Below are 23,095 nucleotides of genomic sequence, written 5' to 3' on the forward strand. Positions count from 1 at the left end.
GAATACCCCCCAGCTCAGGCTCCATGTCTTTGTTTGCAACTGTGAACTGGCCGTACACCAGATCTCCAACCTGCAGAACAAAACCACACAATAACACTGTGTACATTCATAATACAACATAAACCGTGCTCTTAAAGAAGAGTGTTGATATGAGCAAAGTACCTGCACATTAGGTCTGTTCCTCTTGGTTCCTCCCTCAAATGCCAGGTATGAAAGTGATTCCTGTTCACTTCCTCCCACGTTATTTAAAATAAAATATTTACTTAAACTACAAAATGTCCCAATTTCCAACAGAACAAGTTAAAATAATAAGTGCACATAAATTTTGGGTTTCCTGGGGTGAGTCTAGTTCCTCACCCGTCTCTGTTGGGAGTCTGTCCAGTACATATTTGGCTGATTATGGCGCAAAATCCCACTTTTACACACTTGAACTTTCTCTCCGTTTCTTCGGAGCCCTGGACCGCATATCTCCGGGTAAAAGCACTTTACCGATTTTCTCTTTAAAACAAGCATGTATTCTGTCCATTGCAAAAACGCAACGTGAGAGTCCTCCAGTGTTTGTGTGCCTCCGGAACCGAGAAGGGACTCTTATTATTTTTAAAATAAAAGTTTAGAAATAAAATTTAAAAGAATGTTATTTTTAAATCACTTACTGATTAGTTAATCCACCCATCCATTGAAAAAACAAAACTATCAAAAACAACAGAAACTAATCGCATAGGATACGTTAGCCGTGATTGAGACTCTAAACGGAAATGCGTCAATGGGACTTTTATTGTTTTCCCGTTATGGCGGAGCACACAGAAGCAGAAGGAATTGGCCTGGCTGCTAACAGGTGCGGATTCTGCATTATATTTCATACACCGGCTAAAACGAACGACCAGTTATAGTTAGCTTCAGTTTTTTCCTTAAAAATACACTGTGTAGTATTTCGCAGTTGGCTAACGCGAATCTCTTTTAAGCCTCCTTTGGCCTGTTGGTCCGGGGACAATGAAATCTGCATAACAGCAGGCGACTGAGTCTTTTTTTTTTTTTTTTTACATCGTTATGTCTTGACTTTTTAATTTATCGCACTTCAAATTATAGATCGTGCATTTAGACCTAATTGCGTCATATAAAGTCTATTATGGCATATCAGGGATATTTAATGTGCGTTATGGTTCGTAAGAATGAGTTGTACTGTGTTGTTTTGCAGTTTAGTGTCAGTCTGCAGCAGTCGTTGTGTACTGCACAGATACTGTTTGTTAATAAGTTTGTTTTCGCTCCATCAGCATGGCCCAGCAGCCAGCAATCCGTTTCCCTGCCACTGCCCCTCCTTCTGCAAACCCCTCCACCCGTAGGCAGCCTTTACTGAGCACCCCCGTGCCTCCCTTTCCTATGATGAGGGGTCCTCCACCTCCTGCCCGGCCGCCCTTCGGACGGATTCCCTTTGACCCCAGTGTGCCCCCTCCCATGGGTGCCCCTCCTTTACAGGTATGAATATAATATCAGATGCCATTTATTATGTAATTCCCCAACTTTGTTTGGGAATTGGGAAGGTTTCATTTACCCCAATGACTTATTTTTCCATTTAAGAGACCCCCGTTTATGCCTCCACCTGGAGGATCCATGCCGCCTCCACCTGGCATGATTTTCCCTCCAGGAATATCACCTACAGCCACTCCTGCTCCTCCTTCTACAGAAGAAATCTGGGTGGAGAATAAGAGTCCCGAGGGAAAGGTATGATTCTCATACTTCATGGAGTGAAAGACATCATTGCTTCCCTATGGCAAGTTGTTATGGCTTGTATTCCAGTCACTTCTCATGGGGAGTTCTGGTTTTGCAGAATTCTTTGATGAATAGAAAGTTAAAAGGAACTGGTTTTCTTTGAAATGGAAAACTTTTGTAACAATATAAATGTTTTCACTGTCCTTTACTATCAATTTAATGAGTCCCTGCTGAATAAAAGTACTGTTCTTTAGAAAAACTAACTTTTGAACTGTAGTACATATTCAGTATTAACATTTAGCTTAAGTTAAATTAACATTCAGTTAAAAACATAAAAAATTCCATTTTAAGAAATAAATGCATAACTCGTTGGATCTTGCTTAATATATTTTATAAAGTTCACTATGCATTGTACTTTCATATCCAAATCAGTCAGTGCAGCTGACAATTAGACAATACCATAGATAAATACTTTGTTGATTTCTTTACAGTGCAAACAGTTTGATCTGAAATCCTCATCTTTTTGCGTTTCCTTTCTATTTAGGTGTATTATTACAATGCACGTACAAGGGAGTCATCCTGGACGAAGCCTGAAGGAGTGAAGGTGATCCATCAGGCTGAGCTGGGTCCAATGATGCTGAGCCAGGTGGCTGTAGCCAGCGCAGGCTCCACTGGGCCTGGTCCGTCTGTCAGCATCTCAGCTGCAGCCAACAGCACTACAACCACACACACCTCCCAGAGCCCCTCTACTGTCATGAGCTCCACTTCCTCTCCCAGCATCACTACAGCCTCACCTCTCCTCCCAACACCTGTGTCAGGTAAATGTCATTCCACTGAAGCATCTAAATAACAGCTTTTATGAGATTTCATTTGTTGACCAACAATATATAAGCTTTTGGGTCAGAAACAGCATCCTGGAGAAGTTTGTTTCATTCCCTGTATGTTTGTTTATTTTGTTTGTTTATAGGTGTCAGATGTTGTTTTGGGTCAGAAACTCATTTGGAAAAATTTGTTTTGTTCTCCATTTGATTTGTTAATTATTTTGTCTGGATCTCAAAAGTTGTATATATATATATATATATATATATATATATATATATATATATACTAAAAAATGCATTCTGGAGAAGTTTTTGTTGTTTCAGATTTATTTGCTTGTTTCTTTCATTTTTCTGAGTTTTAGAAATTGTTTTGGATCAGGATTTGGGAAACAATTTTTGTTTATTTTGTCTGGGGGTCAGATGTTTTTTTTTTTTTTTTGTCAGAAACCCATTCTGGGAAAAATTTTGTACCCCATTTGTTTGTTTATTTTGTCTGGATATCAGAAGTTGTTTTGAGTCAGAAATGCCTTCTGGAGAAAGTTGTTTTGTTCCCCATGTGTTTGTTTATTTTATGTGGATGTCAGAAGTTAATCTGTGATCATTCTGTACCCAACTGTTTACTCTATAGTCCATGATGTCGTGGAGATGCCTTCAGTTGTAACCACAACCCCCAGTGCCATGTCAACCACAATAGCAGCTGTCAATCCTCCAATGGTTACGGTCGCCATGTCTACAGGACCGCCACCTCTGCCAGTGGCATTGTCCCATGCTGTGCCACAGCCTGCTGGTCCAATGCCAGGATTCCCTCCGGTCATGGTGCCACCCTTCAGAGTGCCCCTTCCTGGCATGCCCATTCCACTGCCCGGTGGGTTTTACTTTTGAACTTGTTGAATTATTTATTCCCTGTTCAGAATTCTTCTGCTCTAGTATGTGACGGCTGTCTCTTTCACACTATCCAGTGCATGTCTGTAATTTGACTGGAACCTGTAGCGTCTAAAAGATGCCCACTATTAATTGGATGACAGTTAACAAACATCTCTAATGAAATTGTACAATAGAAGATGATTCTAGAAAGCAAAGCAAGCTTTATTGTACTATATTAAGCGATGAATGCAGTTTTAAATACTGCATTAAGGTTGTGGCATTGCAGAAGTGACATTCAGTGTTCTATAGATGCCAAGCAACATAGGCTGACCTTAATGCCTAATTTCAGTAGAATATAGATCAGCTAGCACTGTAGGAGAATACTGTGGTATTTTCATCATAAAAGATCCAGTATTTACTCTCATGACACCTGGAAGCAGTAGTTGACGTATGTTTGTGTTTTTTTTCCAACACTATGTGCTTGCTTATACACTCTTTCAGGTGTAGCAATGATGCAGATAGTAAGCTGTCCCTATGTAAAGACTATCTCTCCTACCAAAAACGGTAATTCCCTTCCCCGTTATGGCATGTTAGTTATTGTTGTGCAACTTTATGCTTTTTTAAAAATGTAATTATTTCCAGTTAGAGGCCCCTCTGTTTCTTACAAACGAGAACTTTTGAAGACTCACTTTTCACTTTTTCAATTGTTTTTACCTAACATTTTGCATAGTTGGAGTAGGTCTGTTTTTTTTTTCCCACTTCTGAAAACTTGTAATAGTTACAGCTGTTATAGGCAGCAACATATATAATAAACTGCTTTAGAAATGTTGATAAGTGGTGTGATTTGTTGTAACTGTGTTCCTATCTTGTCTGTTTTTTATTTAATGTTTTTAATGTGATACACTGGTGGAATTGTCTTTGCATGCATAAGTCCCATATTTCATAGAATGTTTAGATATTTAGTGGAGTAGATAAATCATCCAACAAAGATTGTATAACGGCAAAAATCTTTTTTCTGTTTTTTTTTTTTTTTTTACTATACAGAATCGTTATGATTGTCATTCTGAGTTTGGAGGAGAAGAGCTACATGTTTTGAACTTATTCTGATTTTGTGTATGTTATAACAAGGTATGCTCCCTGGCATGGCACCACCGTTGGTACCCATGATGCCCCATCAAATGGCGATGGCTGGGCCCTCAGGACTGCACGGAGCTCTGAGTACATCTGACTGGACCGAGTTTAAAACCCCAGAGGGAAAATCCTACTACTACAATAAACACACACAGGAAACCACCTGGGTCAAACCAGAAGAACTCAAAGAGACAGGTAAGAGACTGGGACCCTTGGTGTGACTTAAAAATAGAAATAATCAAAATGTGAATTACCAATGACATTATCTATTTCAAAACTTGTTCATCTCCATGTTTCCATTATAGAAAAAGAGAGTGAGAAAATCAAAGATGCAGTTCTTGAAATGATTGAGGCTGAAATGATGGACATGCAAGATGGAAGCCCAAGAATTGACCCACCTAAAGAGAAGAAAGAGGTTAGTAGCTTATCTGGTTTTCTAAATTGTTGTGTGTAAACAAGCATTTCTGACAGCTCTGTGTGTTACTCTTAGGAGCTAAAAGAGGAAGATATGACAGAGGAACAGAAGGCAGCGAAAAAGGCAAAGCCTGTTGCAACCACACCTATTCCCGGCACGCCATGGTAGGCGCCTGCCATTTACACAGATTTATTTGATCCAATTTACACAGATTTAATAGACCAATGTTTTATTTTATAAATCACCATCAACATGAGTTCATAAAGTGAAAAGGTTATTTAGTTTGAGCTCTTGGATGTTGGCATTTTGTATTGGATTTACCGGTGCCTAATGCTTATGCATATGTGTCAGGTGTGTGGTGTGGACGGGCGATGAGCGGGTGTTCTTTTATAACCCAACCACACGTCTGTCCATGTGGGAGAGGCCGGAGGAGCTGGTGGGACGGGTTGATGTAGATAAAGCGATTCAGGAACCTCCCCACAAAAGAGGCCTGGACAACAGCCACAAACTAGGTAAAGGCCATCTCCATAGAATTGCATTTGCATATTTAGAAAGAATCCTGATAATACTTTATCTAAACCATGTGCAATGTACTAATTTTAGCAAAAATATCACCAGCAAGTAATATTTTTGGTCACAAATGCAACCATTTTAGGAGCGTTCTGGAACCCTGCAATAAGAGCAAATTTGACATGGTATATTTTTTTTTATTTTTTCTAAATTTGTCTCTACACCACTGAAGTCAAAAGTGGGGAAAACTCATGTATGTCAGCTGTAAGCATGAAGAGTTGTCTATCCTTGTCAGACTTCAACAGCTTGTTAATAACTGTTTAAACCTTCTGTTTTGTGGGACACAGTGCTGGCTAAAGAGGAGCAGGAGTTTGCTGTAGCAGAAGACATACCTGATGATGAACCCAGCAAGGCCAAGAAACGAAAGTGAGAATTTTTCTGGGAACTTGTATCAAGAAAGTAAACGGTCAGTTTTGACTTTGTATTGACTTTAAGGTTCCATGTCAGAGGAAGTTGCATAAAAATATATCTCTCAGCACTTCAAATGAAATCAGCAAATCAAATGAAACTAAAGTATAAAATATTCACAACCTTTTTATCAAAACTGTTAAGTTAGAAGATTTCTTCATTCTCTAAAATATTTTGGATACCGGAATAAATTGTTCAACATCTGAGCAATTAAAAATGAATGTGGTCCCTAAATAAGATGGAAAATTATTATGATATTATGGACTGTGAAGAAAGTCATGAAAGATATTTTGTTTTGACATCTTGTGCATTTTCATGCCAAAAATTCTGACTTAATGTGAATAGGCTGGTTTAGTCTTCTGGCTGAATAGTTGTTTTGTGCATTAGGATAGAGGAGAAGAAGGAGGCCGACTCGGAGAAGGAGGCAGCTATGGAGGCAGAGCTTAAGGCAGCTCGTGAGAGAGCCGTGGTACCTCAGGAAGCTCGGATGAATCAGTTTAAAGACATGCTGCTTGAGCGAGGGGTAAAACATACGCATTTTGTTAATTTTATTATATACAGTCATGGTCAGAATGGTTGGTACTCTTGAAAAATATGAACAAAGATGAACAAATCCGCAACGTTTATCTTTTTGATATTTTATTTAAAAAATGCACAAAAATCCAACCTTTCATTGAAGTATAAGAAATTTGGGGAAATCGTATTATGAAATAAATGTTTTTCTCTAATACACATTGGACACAATTAATAGTACCTTTTAATTCAATACTTTTTGCATTTTTACATTTTATTGTACACGGGTACTTTTTTACTCCTGTGTGCATCAAACCTACATTGAGTGTTTGCTGCTAAAAAATTGGTTTCACTCATTGTGATGGATTATTAAAGGAGTTTGGCCTTACATCATATTTATATTTTTGTGAAACAGGAAGCCATGGCTTGATAATTTCATGTGCTAAAAAATGCCAATATGAATGGGAATAATCTTCAGCGGTATCTTGTTTCAGAGATATCAGGTTTTCTTAATTTCTAGGCATACCAATATAATACATGCACATTTTGTAATAATAATAATAATAATTAAAGCTGCAAGCAGCGATGAAAGGGCCCTCGCACCCGGTCTCACCACCACCCAGTGCCCATAGGAGGAACAGTGAACGTTGGGCCATATGCTTATAAAATAGTAAATATTTGTGCCACATTTCCTGCTGCCAACAGGTGGCGCTATGATTATAACTGAATATCGACATGTAAATGTTTAGACATCTCATGTTTAAGTTAGTATAAAATAAGTAATTTCCTGTTGCCAGCAGGCGGCGCTATACTTATAATTGAATACTGGCCTTTAGTTGTGTTCAGGCTAGTACTCTTATCTCAGATTGGGAATTGTATGCATGAGTTACAACTTCCTGTTTCATGGTATTAATAGCATTATTTAGCACATAGTAAGTGTTGCTAGAATGTTTGAAAATATTTCTAGCATAATTAGCTCACAATGGCATATTTTATGGTGTTGTAAATAGTGCATAAAAGTATTAAACATGACACTTCCTGTTGCCAGCAGGTGGCGCTATGACTATAACCGAATATGGGCCTATTAATTTATTTAGGACAGGACCCTTGTCAAACGTGTGAAGTTTGGGGCAGATCGGACATTGCTTGCCTGAGTTACAGCAACTTCCCTTTTCACTGCATTAGTAGCATGCTTTAGCACTTAGCTAAGTGTTGCTAGCATGTTTTAGTAGGCTTCTAGAATGTTGCCAGCCTATTTAAAACTTTGTTGATGATTTTTATTATTTTGCAAGGAGTCCATAACAGTTTTAAAAATGCCACTTCCTGTTGCCAGCAGGTGGCACTATCATCGAATACGGGTATGTTGATGTGTTCAGGACAGGACTCTTATCAAACTTGTTCAATTTGGGCCAGATTGGACACTGTAGGAATATGATTCTTTAGCATTTAGCTAAGTGTTGCTAACATGTTTTAGTATGTTTCTAGCATTATGCCAGTGTATTTATCACTTGCTGGCACTTTTGAATATGTTGCTAGGAGTCCATAACAGTGTTACACATGACACTTCCTGTAACCAACAGGTGGCGCTATGACTATAACTGAATATGGGCATGTTGATGTGTTCAGAACAGAACTTTTGTCAAACGTGTGAAGTTTGGGGCAGATTAGATGTTGCTAGCCGGAGTTTGAGCAACTTCCTTATTCAATGCAATAGTTGCATGCTTTAGCACTTAGCTAAGAGTTGCTAGCATGTTTTATTATGTTTCTAGCATGTTGCCAGCTTATTTAACACTTTTTGACACTTTTTAATTTGTTCCTAGGAGTCCATAACAGTGTTAACATTGTCACTTCCTGTTACCAGCAGGTGGCGCTATGACTATAACTGAATTTGGTCATGGCTGTCTGTTCAGGACAGAATACCTATCACACGTGTGAAGTTTGGGGAAGATGGGACATTGCTTGCCTTAGTTACAGCAACTTCCTTTTTCACTACATTGGTAGCATGCTTTAGCACTTAGCTAAGTGTTGCTAGCATGTTTTATTATGTTTCTAGCATGTTGCCAGCCTATTTAACACTTTTTGACACTTTTTAATTTGTTCCTAGGAGTCCATAACAGTGTTAACCTTGTCACTTCCTGTTACCAACAGGTGGCTGTTAGATTTTGCTGTATTTGACTGAGCAGTAGTTTGGAGCAGTAACATATCTTGCCATGGCTCTTAGATTTGAGCAATTACTTTCATTTTAGCAGCTACTTTCTACAGCTAAAACTGTCCCTATTTAATCTGGCAGAACGCAACAGTGTTTATCAGTGATAGTGTGATCTTCATCCTCAGGTAACAAGCTAAAGCCTAAAAACTTTAGTCCTGCCATGTTTGGACACTGATAAACACCACTGCCACCTATCCCTCTCCTCTAGGTGGATTAGCTAATTTGCAATGGTTTACATGAATCCACTTATTCTTTCCAGATAATTGAACTGCTGCATTAGTTACTAAAATAACCTGAAATGGACCTTCCCACCTTGTTTCCAATGGTAATCTCTGAGGTTTGTGAATCATTACCCATTGACCGGGAATTAGACTATGCCCCCCTTCTGGAGGAGGCTCCCATGCTTCCCAAACTTGCTTCTCGGCACCCTGTACTGCCAGGCTGAGTCTTTCACAGTATTGTACCAGGCTGTCAGATGTCAAGTGTACATCGGCCTTTTGTAAATCTATTGTTCCAGGTAAAGACATGGGACGGCCTGTGATAATTTCAAAGGGGCTTAATCCAGTTTCCTTGTTGTGTGTTGCCCGAATGCTGCAGGGCACAGTGGGTAGGGCATCCGGCCAGGCAATTCCTTCCTGATGAAATTTTGATAATCGTTCCTTTATGATTCTATTCATCCTCTCTGTTTGTCCTGAGGCTTGTGGTCTGTAAGGGCAATGTAATGACCATTGAATGTTCAACATTCTACACACTTCCCAACACACTGCAGCTGTAAAGTGTGTTCCTTGGTCAGAATCTATACATTCTGGTAGACCCCGCCATGGAATAATGTCCTTGACTAGTATTTTGGCTGTGTGTGTTGATGTGCCATGTTTTGTTGGGAACGCTTCAACCCATCTTGTAAATTTATCTATTATGACCAGCACATCCTGAAATCTAGGAAGTGTTATGTAGTCCATCTGGAGGTGTCTGAATGGACCAGGTGGAGCTGGTGTTGCCACAGCTGGATTCTGGCTCCTGGATTGTTTTTTTCACATGGGATGCAGTTTCTGGTGACATGTCGTGCTTGTATGCGGAACTTGGGATTCCACCACACTTGATTGAATCTGTGGATCATTTTATCATCACCTACATGGCCCAATGAATGAATTTGTGTGGCTAAATAGGGCAAAAGACATTCAGGAGCAACAGTTCTTTTATCATATCGCCAAATATTATCATCATTTAGTTTTGCTCCATTTTCCATCCATGACCATATTTCTTCTCTTGGGGATTTACTCTGCATTTCTTTGATGTCTGATACGGTTTATTTATCTTTTCCAATTTGTCTTAATAATACTGTCTCCACACTCCTCTCCTTTGAAGCATGCTTAGCAACACAGTCTTGATAGGGCATTGCCTTTGGCTTCAATTGTTGTCTTTTGTGTGTGCTTTTACCTTTTAGAATAGTGATTTCATTTGGTAACTGAAGAGCTCCTAGAAGCTCCTTAACAAGTTGTCCATGTTTTACAGGTGTCCCAGCTGCAGTCATGAATCCTCTTTGTCTCCACAGCTGTCCAAAATCATGAACAACGCCGAATCCATATCTAGAATCTGTGTATATATTTGCTGTTTTATCTTGGGCTAGTTTGCATGCTTCAATCAGGGCCTTAAGTTCTGCTTGTTGAGCTGATGTGTACAGCCCATCCAGCTTTTCTCACCCCTATCTCACAAGTTGATGATCCATCAGTGAAGAGAACCAAGTCAGGGTTTTGCAGTGGAGTTTCTTTGATATGTTGATCAGTTTCCAAAGTGGTGACAATCTCTTTACACTTGTGGTGATCTTCATTAGTCTCTGCTGCAATCATCATGGTGGAGGGATTAGACACACTGGCTTTCTCAATTACAATGTTACTTGCTTCAAGTACTGCCAGCCAGTTTCCCCATCTGCTTGCTGTTACTTGTGAAGCTCTGTGCATTGTTAGTAGAGCATGTACTGTATGTGGACACTTGACAATCAATTTCTGATCAAGTGTCAGACTGGAAACCAGTCCAACCGCCAGGTAAACTGCTTGAACTGTTCTCAGACAGGGTCCAAAGCCTAAAGCTACATTATCCAATTTTGCTGAGTAGTAGTAACCCACTGGTCTCTGCTCACCCCCATGTTCTTGTGTTAGCATGGCTGTCATATATTCATCTTTCTCATTCACAAACATGGTGAAAGGTCTACCTGTGCCAGGTATTCCGATGGCAGGTGCTTCACTTAAAGCATTTTTTAGCTTCTGAAAGGCTGTACATGCTTCTTCAGGGTGATGTTTTCTTTGGAATGTGGATTTCCCTTTAGCAAGTCATAAAGGGGCTGGGCAATTTCTGTATATGAGTCTACCCAAGATCTGTTGTAGTTACAGAGTCCTAAAAGCTTTCTTAGTTCTTGAATTGTTGTAGGTTCAGGAGTTTCTTTAATTGCCTTAGTTCTATTTTGGGTTATTGTTCTTTCACCCTTTGATATCTTCTGTCCTAAATAAATCACTTGTTTCTGCATAATCTGAGCCTTTTCTAAACTTGCTTTAGACCTTTAGAGCTTAGATGATCCAAAAGCGCTCGGACATCCTTCTCATGTTCTTGTGCAGTCTCTGAGGCAATGAATACATCATCCATATACTGTATGTCCTCTGATGTCACATTTGGCATTTCTGGAGATGTTAAATGTGTTCTGAGAGCTTGATGGTAGACAGTAGGGCTGTTGTGGAACCCTTGTGGAAGACGTGTCCATTGATATTGTTTCCATCAACAGTAAAAGCAAGCCAGGGCTGACACTCTGCTGCCAAGGGCACTGACCAAAAGCCATTAGCCATGTCAATGACAGTGAACCATTCATGTTCTGGTTTCAAGGTGTTAAAAATGGTAGCCGGGTTAGCTACTAGAGGTGTCAGTTTATCTACACATTTGTTAGCTTCTATGTAGTCCACTGTCAGTCTCCATGTGCCATTAGCTTTTCTTACAGGCCAAGTTGGGCTGTTGGATGCACTTTGAGTTTTCTTCAAAATGCCACGTTTCTCTAGTTGTTGAACAATTGGAAGAATTCCCTGGATAGATTCTTTGCTGACAGGGTATTGTTTTGTGCTTGGTGGTGTCCTCCCGGTGAATGATACTGGTGTCATTTGTAGCAATCCACAGTCATCTTTATCTTCTGACCAGATACTATGCCATTGCAAATCAGTCTTTTCAAGCCTCCTCAAGTTCCATCTTGCTTTGCCATCTTCAAAAGTTAGAGATGAGTTGAATTTCAACAATACATCAAGCCCTAATAAAGGCTGTGTAGTTTGTCCTACCCAAATTTTGGTTTCCACTTCATGAGGCCCAATGCATAGAGTTGTGGGTTCCGTTTTTCTTAAAGTGAACCCCCACCCCCCCCCCCTGCTCCATTTGCGATAATGTGCTCCTGACTCATTGAAAGTTCAATCTTGTTGGCCAAAGATGTAGGTATGACCGTTAACTCTGCTCCAGTATCCAGTAAAAAAAAAATAGATATCAGAATCATTTATTTTTGCACACACATAAAGTCCATCAGATTTTTGATGAACTGCCGCTAGGAGGTATTGCAGAGAGGGGTATTTTAGTTTCCCTGTGGTTCAACCGCATTTAGGAGGGATTGTTTTTGTTCTTGAGTAAGCTGCTGAATCTCTTGTCCAAGTCATTCACATCTTTATTTTCATCTCTGTCTTATTTTGCATTCAAGAAACCAGTGTCCTTCTTTGTTGCAATAATTACATATTCCTTGTCGTTGTGTTTTTTTCTGTGTGTATCTTTGTCCTCCTTTTTCTTGAAGATCCATCTCTGTGCTCTTGTAACTGTATATTGAGGGTCTAGATTGCAGAGCTCTGAGTTTAACCTCATATGTCCTTTCAATTTTTACTGACCACTCAACAATCTGATTGAAAGCTGTTCCAATGCCGTCCCAGTCATCATATCGGATTTTTAAGGCTTTTGAAATTTCAGGTTTCAGACCATTTACAAAAGCAGTTTTTAGGGGTATGTTAGTATCCTTGTCCAGATCCTCACTGGCATTTAAACCAGCATGTTCCAACCAAATCTGTCTGAATCGTTCTTCATATTCTACAACACTCTCTCCTGTTCTCTGCACACAGGAAGTAATTTTAGCCCAATTAACTTCTGCAGGTTTCAGTTCAAACAAAAAGGTTTTTACAGCTTCCCATCCAGCCTCAGTGTTTTCCTGAGACTCGCCTACCTTGGTTTCAACACCTTTTGTCAACCTATTTTGATCATTGTCCCTTAGATTGATTTTAATTATCATTGCCCTGTCTAATGGATGCAAGGTGTAGATTTTCTGCAGGCGTTGTATAACTTGCCAGACTCTTCATGGTTGTTTGTAGACATCTGGCAATTCCCTTGACCACTTGTCAACTTTCTCTTGTGTAGCTGGCTGGTATGTCTTGCATGGAACATATTTCTTAACTGTTTTTTTTTACAATTCGGGTTCGTCTCTCACCATTCTCCTCATACTCCTCTTCATTTTCAACATCAACTTCAGTCCTTTTGTTCTTGACAATTACAGGAACAAGTCTTACTTTTACCTTATCTTTAGTGACATGAGCGTGTGTGTCAAGTTCAATATCACTGTCATCTGGACTCCCAGTTGAACTGCTGTCACTTTCTCCTACCAGATTATAATGATATTGATGTTCCTCAATCTCTTTGAGCTCTTTAAATGGGTAAAGAGACTGTTTATGTGCCTCTTTGACAGATTTTATTTGTTGAGTCTTTAGCCCAGAACAGTCATTTGATTCCACTCTTTTGGAAAGCAAATTCAGCAACTTGTCATTATCATTTAGCAGTTTTCTTTGTCCTTTTTTCATCCTGTAATTGTTCAGCTAGTGCTCGATCTTTTGCCTTTTCTGCATTGATCTCTCGTTGTAATTTGTCAGTTTCACACTTCTGCAAGTGTTGCCAGATTTGTTTGCCTAAAATCACAGATAATCCATCTCTCTTAGTATTTACTCGTAGACTATTTGTCTTTCCATAAGCCTTTTTGATGTCCTGCAAGTCCCATAATCCACTACTTGATTGTTTTATTCCATATTTCTGGCACATATCATCATGGCACTTTCTCAGTCCCAGACTTTTGTCCAAATATTCAGACAGGTTATCCATCATCTCATCAATGGTTACATTTGGAGGTTCTGTTCCATGTTTTTCTGCAGTTGGCCTCTTTGCAGGGTCCTTATTTTTGACTTGTGTAGACTCAGCCATGGCAGTACAGCAGATGTGCTCTCAAATGTAGAGAAGCAGAACAAAAAGGTGTTACAGTCATTAAAGGTGCTTATTCAGATTTAAATTAAAAGCAGTCTTTGAGACTGACAATTTCAGTTAAACAGACAAAACATTAATTTGATAACTCAGCTTGGTTATAAAAACTATATTTAAAATAGGACATTAACATTCAGGTTTGTTTTCCTTGTTTAATATCTGAAAATTTCTGAGTAATAAAACTTGTTCAAATAAATTTGAGTCTTTATTCAATAGGATGAATTAGTTTTTCAAATTTGTCCCTCAGACAATTTACTTTAGAGCTTTCTGTGTCACTTAACGGAAGGCAAATAACTTTGTTCATCACTATATGCCATATTCTTCTAACCTAGTTAGAACACATATTTCAAATCTAAAATAGTGGCTACTGAATTAGCACCCTGTCACGAATTCACAATTCTTGCAGCAACATCAGTCCCAATTCTTTCTAAGGCTTCTACAATCTCTTGATTACTGGACTAAATGTTTCTTAAACAATTCCTACAGACAAAAAGAGAAAGGACCAAGCCTTTGCCTCTACAATCTCTTTATTACTGGACTAAATCGTTTCATAAACAATTCCTACAGACAAAAAGAGAAAGGACTAAGCCTCTGCTTCTACAATCTCTTGATGAACGGACTAAATTGTTTCTTAAACAATTCCTACAGACTCCAGAGAACAGGACTAAGCCTATAATTACACATCTATGTTCTCATACAGTCTCATGAAAACGGACTAAACCTCTTTTTAAATTATTCTTACAGACTCAAGAGGCCTGGACCAAGCTATAAACACTTTTTCTATAGCTCCTACAGTTTCAGGAGAATTAACTAAATCATTTAAAAGGTTCCTACAGAGTTGATGCTTATTAATATGTTCCTAGGAGTCCATAACAGTGTTAACCTTGTCACTTCCTGTTACCAGCAGGTGGCGCTATGACTATAACTGAATTTGGTCATGGGTGTTTGTTCAGGACAGAACACCTATCACACGTGTGAACTTTGGGGGAGATCGGACATTGCTTGCCTGAGTTACAGCAACTTCCTGTTTCATGGAGAAACATCAAACTTTGTCAGGCTGAAAAATCTGACTAGGTTTTTTTTTTTTTCTTTTCTTTTTTTTTAATAATATTTCACATAATTTTCTCCATATTATTGATCAAATAAATACTGCCCTGCTGAGCCTAAGAGACTTTGTTCAAAGACATTAACAAAAAAAAACTTTTAAGAGTGAGTGTGTCTTTTTTATATATATATATATATATATATTTTTCCCCCAATTAATCTATGAACCATGTGACTGATCGAGTATCCTAGTTAGGCCCAGTTTTAAATCCAGTACTATTATTATACTAATATACTTGCACTTACTCATACTATTTAAGTCAACACAAATCAAACAGTTTAGGGTCCAAAGTATTTCACAACAAAATGGCGGAGAGATTTGGCAGGGCACAATTCACGCAGTGCGGTTTATATATTTATTTTCTGGCCTGAAAGGTTAAACCCATCATTTGTTTTAAGCTTTGGTGCTCATTAAAATAATCACCTGACATTTTCAGGTCATCAGAGAAGCACTGATCAGTGTAGTCTCACATCCCTCCACTCCCTCTCTTGGCATCAGATTTGATGTTTCTACCATAAAATATGGATAAACACATATGTCGCTTATGTGATGGAGATCCCTTCAAGTCTGTAGTGGAGAGCTATCTGACCTTTGCCACGCCATCCTTGGTAAAAGATGAAAGGCACATTTGCAGTCAAAGGGTCTCATCACCAAGGCAAGACCCCTTCCACCCGCTGTGTCTGAGAGGAGCTGTACAGCAGCATATACACTCATCACTTGAGTAGACGTGCTGCCCGTTCACTCCCGTCTAATTACACCTCTCTCACTGTGCCAATTAGTATGGTGGGAAAAGAAAGGGTTGGAGGCTGAGAGATGGAAGCTGAGGACCACCTATCGGTGTGTCATTTATTAGGGATGTTGGAATGGAGGATGAAAAGCAATGGGCTCACACACCCTGACTCCAGCGCCACAGGAGGGGGACCCCTACTGAATGCTCTCTACTCGTTATAATGGCCCTAATTAAGAGGAAGGGGGGTTGAAATGGCTCGATGGCTCTTTTTCCCCATCTCTCAATGTCTTTTCTCCATCTCATCTTTTATCAGGTCTCTGCCTTCTCTACCTGGGAGAAGGAGCTTCATAAGATTGTATTTGATCCACGTTATCTGCTGCTCAATCCCAAAGAGAGAAAACAGGTACACAGAAACTTAATTGAACTGCTACCATGTCCACAATATAAACACAGATTGATCTGTGTTTATTCTTGGCCTCCAAGTATAGTGTACATTTGCCCACTCATCTCACACCACTGTCCACTCTACAGGTATTTGATCAGTATGTGAAGACGCGTGCTGAGGAGGAGAGGAAAGAGAAAAAGAATAAAATCCTGCAGGTCAAAGACGACTTCAGGAAAATGATGGAGGAAGCTAAACTGGGTGTCAGGTAATCGCTTAAACCTCAGTAAAAGTCAGTAAGGACCATCTGGATGAACCTAATTCATCAGTGCTGTTTGTGTTAATGTTGGTGTTCCCTGGTTTCATTTTAAAGGTGTTTATCAGAAATAAGCCAATTAGGTTATGAAACAATAATTTTTTCACTTGTGTGAACAATCTCTAAGTTTCTTTTTCTTTATTTAAAGTTTTGAATTAACTTCATTTGGGGTCTGTTCACAACAGATATTGACATGTCTGATTAATTAATCAAATTAATCACATGTCATGTACAGTACAGTTTAAAAGTTTTGGGTCAGTAAGACTTTGTTGATTTAATATGTATATATATATATATATATATATATATATATATATATATATATATATATAATCTCACCAATATGTTCACTAAGGCTGTATTTATTTGATAAAAAAATACAGAGATAGAAAAAAAGAATTCATAATTCATAAAAACAATAATATTGTGAAATATTATTACAATTATTACTATTTGAATGTGTTTTAAAATGTCATTTATTCTTGTGATAAATAGAAAGTTCAAAAGAACAGATTTAGTTGATATATAAATCTTTTATAAAAATTGAAAAACCTTTAAAGTCACTATTGATCAATTTAATGCAACATTACTGAATAAAAGTATTAATTTCTTTAAAATAAATCTTGCTGACTGCACAATTTTGAACAGTAGTATGAATATTTAACTGATTGGCATCCATAATTCAATGATAACCTGATAAGGTCTCAGTTACGACCACATCAAAGTCAAGTCATTTTTATTTCTGTAGTTCATTTTACAAGCTATGAACTTTCTAAGCAACTTTTGAACTTCTGAAAAATAAAATCAGTTCTTAAAGGGTTAGTTCACCCAGATAGCAAAATTATGTAATTAATAACTTACCCTCATGTTGTTCCAAACCAGTAAGACCTCCGTTCATCTTCGGAACACAGTTTAAGATATTTTAGATTTAGTCCGAGAGCTCTCAGTCCCTCCATTGAAGCTGTGTGTACGGTCTACTGTCCATGTCCAGAAAGGTAAGAAAAACATCATCAAAGTAGTCCATGTGACATCAGATGGTCGGTTAGAATTTTTTGAAGCATCGAAAATACATTTAGGTCCAAAAATAGCAAAAACGACGACTTTATTCAGCATTGTCTTCTCTTCCGTGTCTGTTGTGTGAGAGAGTTCAAAACCAAGCAGTCTGGATATCCGGTTCGCGAACGAATCATTCAGTTCACCAAATCGAACTGAATCGTTTTAAACTGTTCGCATCTCTAATACGCATTAATCCACAAATGACTTAAGCTGTTAACTTTTTTAATGTGGCTGACACTCCCTCTGAGTTCAAACAAACCAATATCCCGGAGTAATGCATGCACTCAAACAGTACACTGACTGAACTGCTGTGAAGAGAGAACTGAAGATGAACACCGAGCCGAGCCAGATAACGAACAAAAGACTGACTCGTTCACGAGTCAAGAACCGGTTGCATCGGTTTTCGGATCACCAGTAGTTCTTTCGGACAGTTCGATTCAATAAACCGGTTGAAGAAAACGGTTCACTGGTTCTTTTGCGCTCGACGTAATGGCGTCATTTGCGATGATTGCCCTTGAATCAAGCCTTCGGTTTACCCGCGCTCCTAACACTAGCACAGAATCAGTTCAGAATCAATCACCAAAAGAATCAGTTCGGTTCATGCGCTCTGTGTGTCAGTCTGCTTCACGCTGAATCACACGCGCAGTATCATCAGCTCCTCGGTTCTTCTTATCTGGCTCGGCTCGGTGTTCATCTTCAGTTCTCTCTTCACAGCAGTTCAGTCAGTGTACTGTTTGAGTAAATGAATTACTCGGGGATATTGGTTTGTTTGAACTCCGAGGAAGTGTCAGCCACATTAAAAAAGTTAACAGCTTAAGTCATTTGTGGATTAATGCGTATTAGAGATGCGAACCGTTTAAAATGATTCAGTTCGATTTGGTGAACTGAATGATTTGTTCGCGAACCGGATATCCAGACTGCTTTGTTTTTAACTCTCTCTCACAACAGACACGGAAGAGAAGAAAATGCTGAATAAAGTCGTCGTTTTTGCCAATTTTGGACCAAAATGTATTTTCGATGCTTCAAAAAATTCTAACTGACCTTCTGATGTCACATGGACTACTTTGATAATGTTTTTCTTACCTTTCTGGACATGGACAGTATACCGTACACACAGTTTCAATGGAGGCACTCAGAGCTCTCGGACTAAATCTAAAATATCTTAAACTGTGTTTCAAAGATAAACGGAGGTCTTACGGGTTTGAAACAACATGAGGGTAAGTTATTAATTACATAATTTTGCGTTCTGGGTGAACTAACCCTTTAAATCCCTCCAAGTGAGTAAAGAAAAAACTGTTTAAAATGTTTAGGTACAGGAGAGAAAAGACTTTGAGAGGAACCCATCTTTGCATTGCAATGAATGTAATATGCTAAAGGCATAATCTAACAACAAGGACTTTCTTGTCTTCACAGAACAACATTCAGTGAGTTCGCTTCCAAGCACGCCAAGGATTCACGCTTTAAGGCCATTGAAAAGATGAAAGACAGAGAAGCCATTTTTACTGAATATATGATGGCCTTCAGAAAGAAGGAGAAAGAGAACTCAAAGAATCGCGGGGAGAAGGTGAGGAAGTGAAGTTGTGTACAGAGCTGTTGAGATGTCAGTCCTATTAAACTTTCAGAAGTGCTGCTTGTTATTTAACTGACATTAAATACAATAGAAGCAAGTGCTCAATAGGTGCACATGGAAGAACCAGAACCCCCTACCTAGACATTGTTATACACTGGAGCCACAGGAAGTGCTCCTAATGTTCCTGTGGCTCAGTGGTAGAGCATTGTGTTACCACCGCAAAAGGTCATGGGTTCAATTCGCAGGGAACACACATACTGGTAAAATGCACAACAAGTCGCTTTGAATAAAAGCGTCTGCTAAAATGCATAAATGTAAATATTATCTAGTGGTAACTTTTTTTAAATACTTCACATTGATTATGTAATACACTGCATGTTCACTGCCAAATACATGCGTGCGCAGACCGAGACCAAGAGACTGCAACTGTCTGTTAGTTGTTCATGAGCTGTAATCTGCCCTGGCGTTTGGTCCACACACTCACTGTCTCTGTGGCTAAGGTTAAGTGCAGAGCATCTCGGATGATTGCCTTTGGCAGCTAAAGGTCAGCAATCAAACATTAATGCCAGTGAAATATCACCTGTGTGGGGGGCCATAGGTTAGAAGGAAGTGTTCACCAGAGGATGCCCATTTTAATTCCATGATAATCAAACCATATTAACAATGATCAGGTGTTTTAGCCACTATTTTGATTTGCTGCAATGGCCGGTAGCAGCATTACTGGCTTTGGACATATGTTACTGTAAATGTGTAGTTAAGAATTGATTTGTTCATCTAATTACATCCTGCAAAAAAGATTCTAGGCCTTCACTTTTTCAGTCCTATTACTATCTTTTATCCCTTCCTGCCCTATCTTTTACTATTTTCATTGAAGGATGAAACCTTGTATTATGGGCACTTCTTGAGTTTATTGCGATCTTATGATAAATCGCTTGTTGTATTTCTCAACTGTAAGTCACTTTGGATAAAAGAAACTTTGTCACAGAATACAATGATATAAGTAAATAATCATTTGACTTGACTTGCCTTGCTCACAGGTGCAATAGTGTTCCATCCCATAGGTATTTGAACCTCCTTTCTTTTGCCTACGAGCCTAGATCTATACAGACTATATTCAAACCTGCTTTCCTGCACTTATATGTGCTGTGAACATGTCATGTCTCCAACCCCTGTATCACTTTACCACAATACACTTACATTTGGAGTCATTTTGAAGAAATTAGCTCTTTACTTGAGCAACTACACATTATTCGGTGACAATAGCACACTGGTGATACTTCATGGATTGTCTTGTTTGGAGGTTGAAACTGCAACCCTTCCAACTTAACCATTAAGCATCAATCCCCTAGAGATTTATGTTGCTGTTGTTTTCTTTAAGGTCAAGCAAGACTTTTTTGAGCTCCTGTCAGATTACCATGTGGATGGTCAGCAGCGCTGGAGCAAAGTGAAGGAAAAGATGGAGACTGACCCTCGCTACAAGGCTGTGGAAACCTCTGCAGCTCGAGAAGAATTCTTTAAAAACTATGTGGAGCGTCTAGCCAAGGTTAGTGAAGCTGCTTCACTTCACACCATGCTTTGATGCCAGCGTAACAAGTGAGTAATACATTGAGAAATGCATGAAAATGTTAGGATGATAAATACTTTTACAGAATGCATAAAAGACAAATGTAAACACAAACATGTATAGTTTGTATGCATGTACTCCGCTTTACCTGGTCCTTGATCTTGATACTCCTCCAGAATCCGGACTCTGAGAAAGAGAAGGAGCTAGAGAAACAGGCCCGGGTAGAGGCCAGTCTAAGGGAAAGAGAGCGCATGGTGCAGAGATTCCGCTCGGAGCAGACCAAAGAGATTGATCGTGAGCGAGAACAGCACAAGAGGGAGGAGGCCGTCCAGAATTTTAAAGCACTCTTGTCTGATATGGTAATAGACATTGTTAAAACTTGGCTTCATATCATGATGCCAGATCAAGCATCTCAGTCTTGAACCTTGATCTTAAATCTAATGTAAAATTGACATTGAAAATTGTTTTCTGCATGTGACAGGTGAAGTTGCCTGATGCCAACTGGTCCGAGACACGTCGAACCCTGAGGAAGGATCACCGCTGGGAGACATCCTCACTGCTGGAGAGGGATGAGAAAGAGAGGCTTTTTAATGAGCACATCGAGGTCCTCGCAAAGAAGAAAAAGGAGCAATTTCGCCAACTTCTGGACGAGACGATCTCGGTACATGGTGCCCTGATGCCATTAACTCTGTTGTCAGTTAACTTGTTGTTAATCTGAGTAAATTTCTTCCTCTACATCAGATCAATTTGATGACTTCTTGGAAGGAAGTGAAGAAACTCATTAAAGAAGATCCAAGGTGCATCAAGTTTTCCAGCAGTGACAGAGTAAGGCCTGTCTTTGCCTCTTGATCAATTTTTCAAAAACGTATGTGTTGTACTCCTCTAGTCAAAAAGTTATGTCTTTGTTAAAGCTAAAGAGTAAGTCTTTGTACCTGCTGTTTCACCATAGAAAAGACAGAGGGAGTTCAGTGATTACATCAAAGACAAGTACATCACGGCCAAAGCAGACTTCCGAACTCTTCTGAAAGAGACCAAGTTCATCACCTACAAGTGAGAAGCTTCAGATCTGTGATTATACAATTCCAGATTCTAATGTTACCCTATATGAATGCAATTATGTAGTAAGAGAAACGGTAAATATAAAAACTGTAACAATTGCCCTATTCAATATTGTAATTACATTATCATAGTGATTTCATGCAATAATGCTGTTTTGTGAATAAATAGAGCTGCATTTGTACATTTTCTGAAGAAAGTGTTGGTCAAAATGTAAATGAAATTGCCTGCCCAAAAGTAATTAATCTAGCTGTTAAGGTGTTGTGGAAGTGTTTTTGCAGGAAGCTATGCAGTTGCTATGGTTTACTGGGTGGCTGCTGGGCCAAAACAGCATGTCTTTGATATTCTGTTTGTGGCTCAGGTTTATCCTTTATTTTTAGACTATGGGATGTTTTTACCACCCATCAGCTAAAACTGTATAAAGTCAACAAGATAATTGATTATTTATGTCTTAATTTAACTGAGGGTAAGAGATTTATTCAAAGCAATATAAATCATGACTAGAAATAACTCACATAAAAAGTTAGTAAAAAGTGTTATAGTTCTTCTAACTCAATTGCATGTCCTTTTTTGTGTCTCAAGATCACGGAAGTTGATGCAGGAGTCAGAGCAGCACTTGTCAGACATAGAGAAGATCTTGCAAAAGGATAAAAGGTACCTGGTTCTGGACTGTATGTCAGAAGAGAGGCACAAACTCCTCATGGCGTATGTGGAAGAGCTGGACCGCAGGGGACCACCTCCTCCTCCCACTGCCTTTGAACCTGCTCGACGCTCCACTAAATGATAGCACACACCTCCCAGATATTTTTTCCCACTCCTTGGGCCCACCATTGACATTATAGACTCGGTAGAAACGGTAAATCACTCCAGTTCAAAGGTTCTGCTTTGTCAAACCTTTTAAAGTGAATGGTACATACCCTCTTGCCCCTAGCTCATGCCACAGAGAACATCATGAGATAATGACCAATCAATTCAGCTAAGCATAAGACAGAGGCTAAGTATTTGGACCAACTGGAAGGGTTTTTATATGATGCATTTCTCGGTCATCTCCACAAGGAGCCACAATGTTTTAATGTACTTATACACTCTCTTTATCCGTCCATTCGAGGGTTAAAGCCACATTAAATGCTCAATGGTAATTGGAGAGAGTCTGTCTTGTGTTCGGGTAACCTTCCTGAACGTCATCTGGTGCATATCACCACTTTTTTTCCCTCCAGCCCCCTGCTACAGTCTCAAATTGCGAACATCAGTTCAGTTTCACACGTCCAGTCTTTTGCTCCAAACTGTTAAGAAACTGTGATTTGTTGAACATTTTTTGGTGACTTTAGTCACCCACAGGGATATTCAAGAATTATGACAGCCTCTCTGTGT

General features: G+C 39.1%; 1 protein-coding gene across 2 annotated transcripts; it reads left to right on the forward strand.

Annotated features, from left to right (window-relative positions):
- Positions 1-722: 722 nt before the first annotated feature.
- LOC132113858 (transcription elongation regulator 1-like) lies at positions 723-23,028 on the forward strand. Of its 2 annotated transcripts, XM_059521886.1 has the most exons (21): positions 723-835; positions 1,272-1,473; positions 1,576-1,719; positions 2,252-2,525; positions 3,157-3,393; positions 3,894-3,956; positions 4,521-4,718; positions 4,829-4,938; positions 5,014-5,102; positions 5,290-5,450; positions 5,796-5,874; positions 6,304-6,439; positions 16,094-16,183; positions 16,312-16,430; positions 18,948-19,098; positions 20,483-20,647; positions 20,845-21,027; positions 21,150-21,329; positions 21,410-21,493; positions 21,618-21,718; positions 22,307-23,028. In XM_059521886.1, the coding sequence occupies exons 1-21, from the start codon at positions 756-758 to the stop codon at positions 22,506-22,508; spliced, it is 3,048 nt and encodes a 1,015-aa protein (XP_059377869.1). In that variant the 5' UTR covers positions 723-755; the 3' UTR covers positions 22,509-23,028. The 2 variants fall into 2 exon arrangements, with proteins under 2 accessions (XP_059377869.1, XP_059377870.1); XM_059521887.1 differs by lacking the exon at positions 3,894-3,956.
- The last annotated feature ends 67 nt before the right edge of the window (positions 23,029-23,095 follow it).

The sequence above is a fragment of the Carassius carassius genome, chromosome 33 (genome assembly GCF_963082965.1).
Source record: "Carassius carassius chromosome 33, fCarCar2.1, whole genome shotgun sequence".
In the NCBI taxonomy this organism is placed as follows: Eukaryota; Metazoa; Chordata; class Actinopteri; order Cypriniformes; family Cyprinidae; genus Carassius; species Carassius carassius.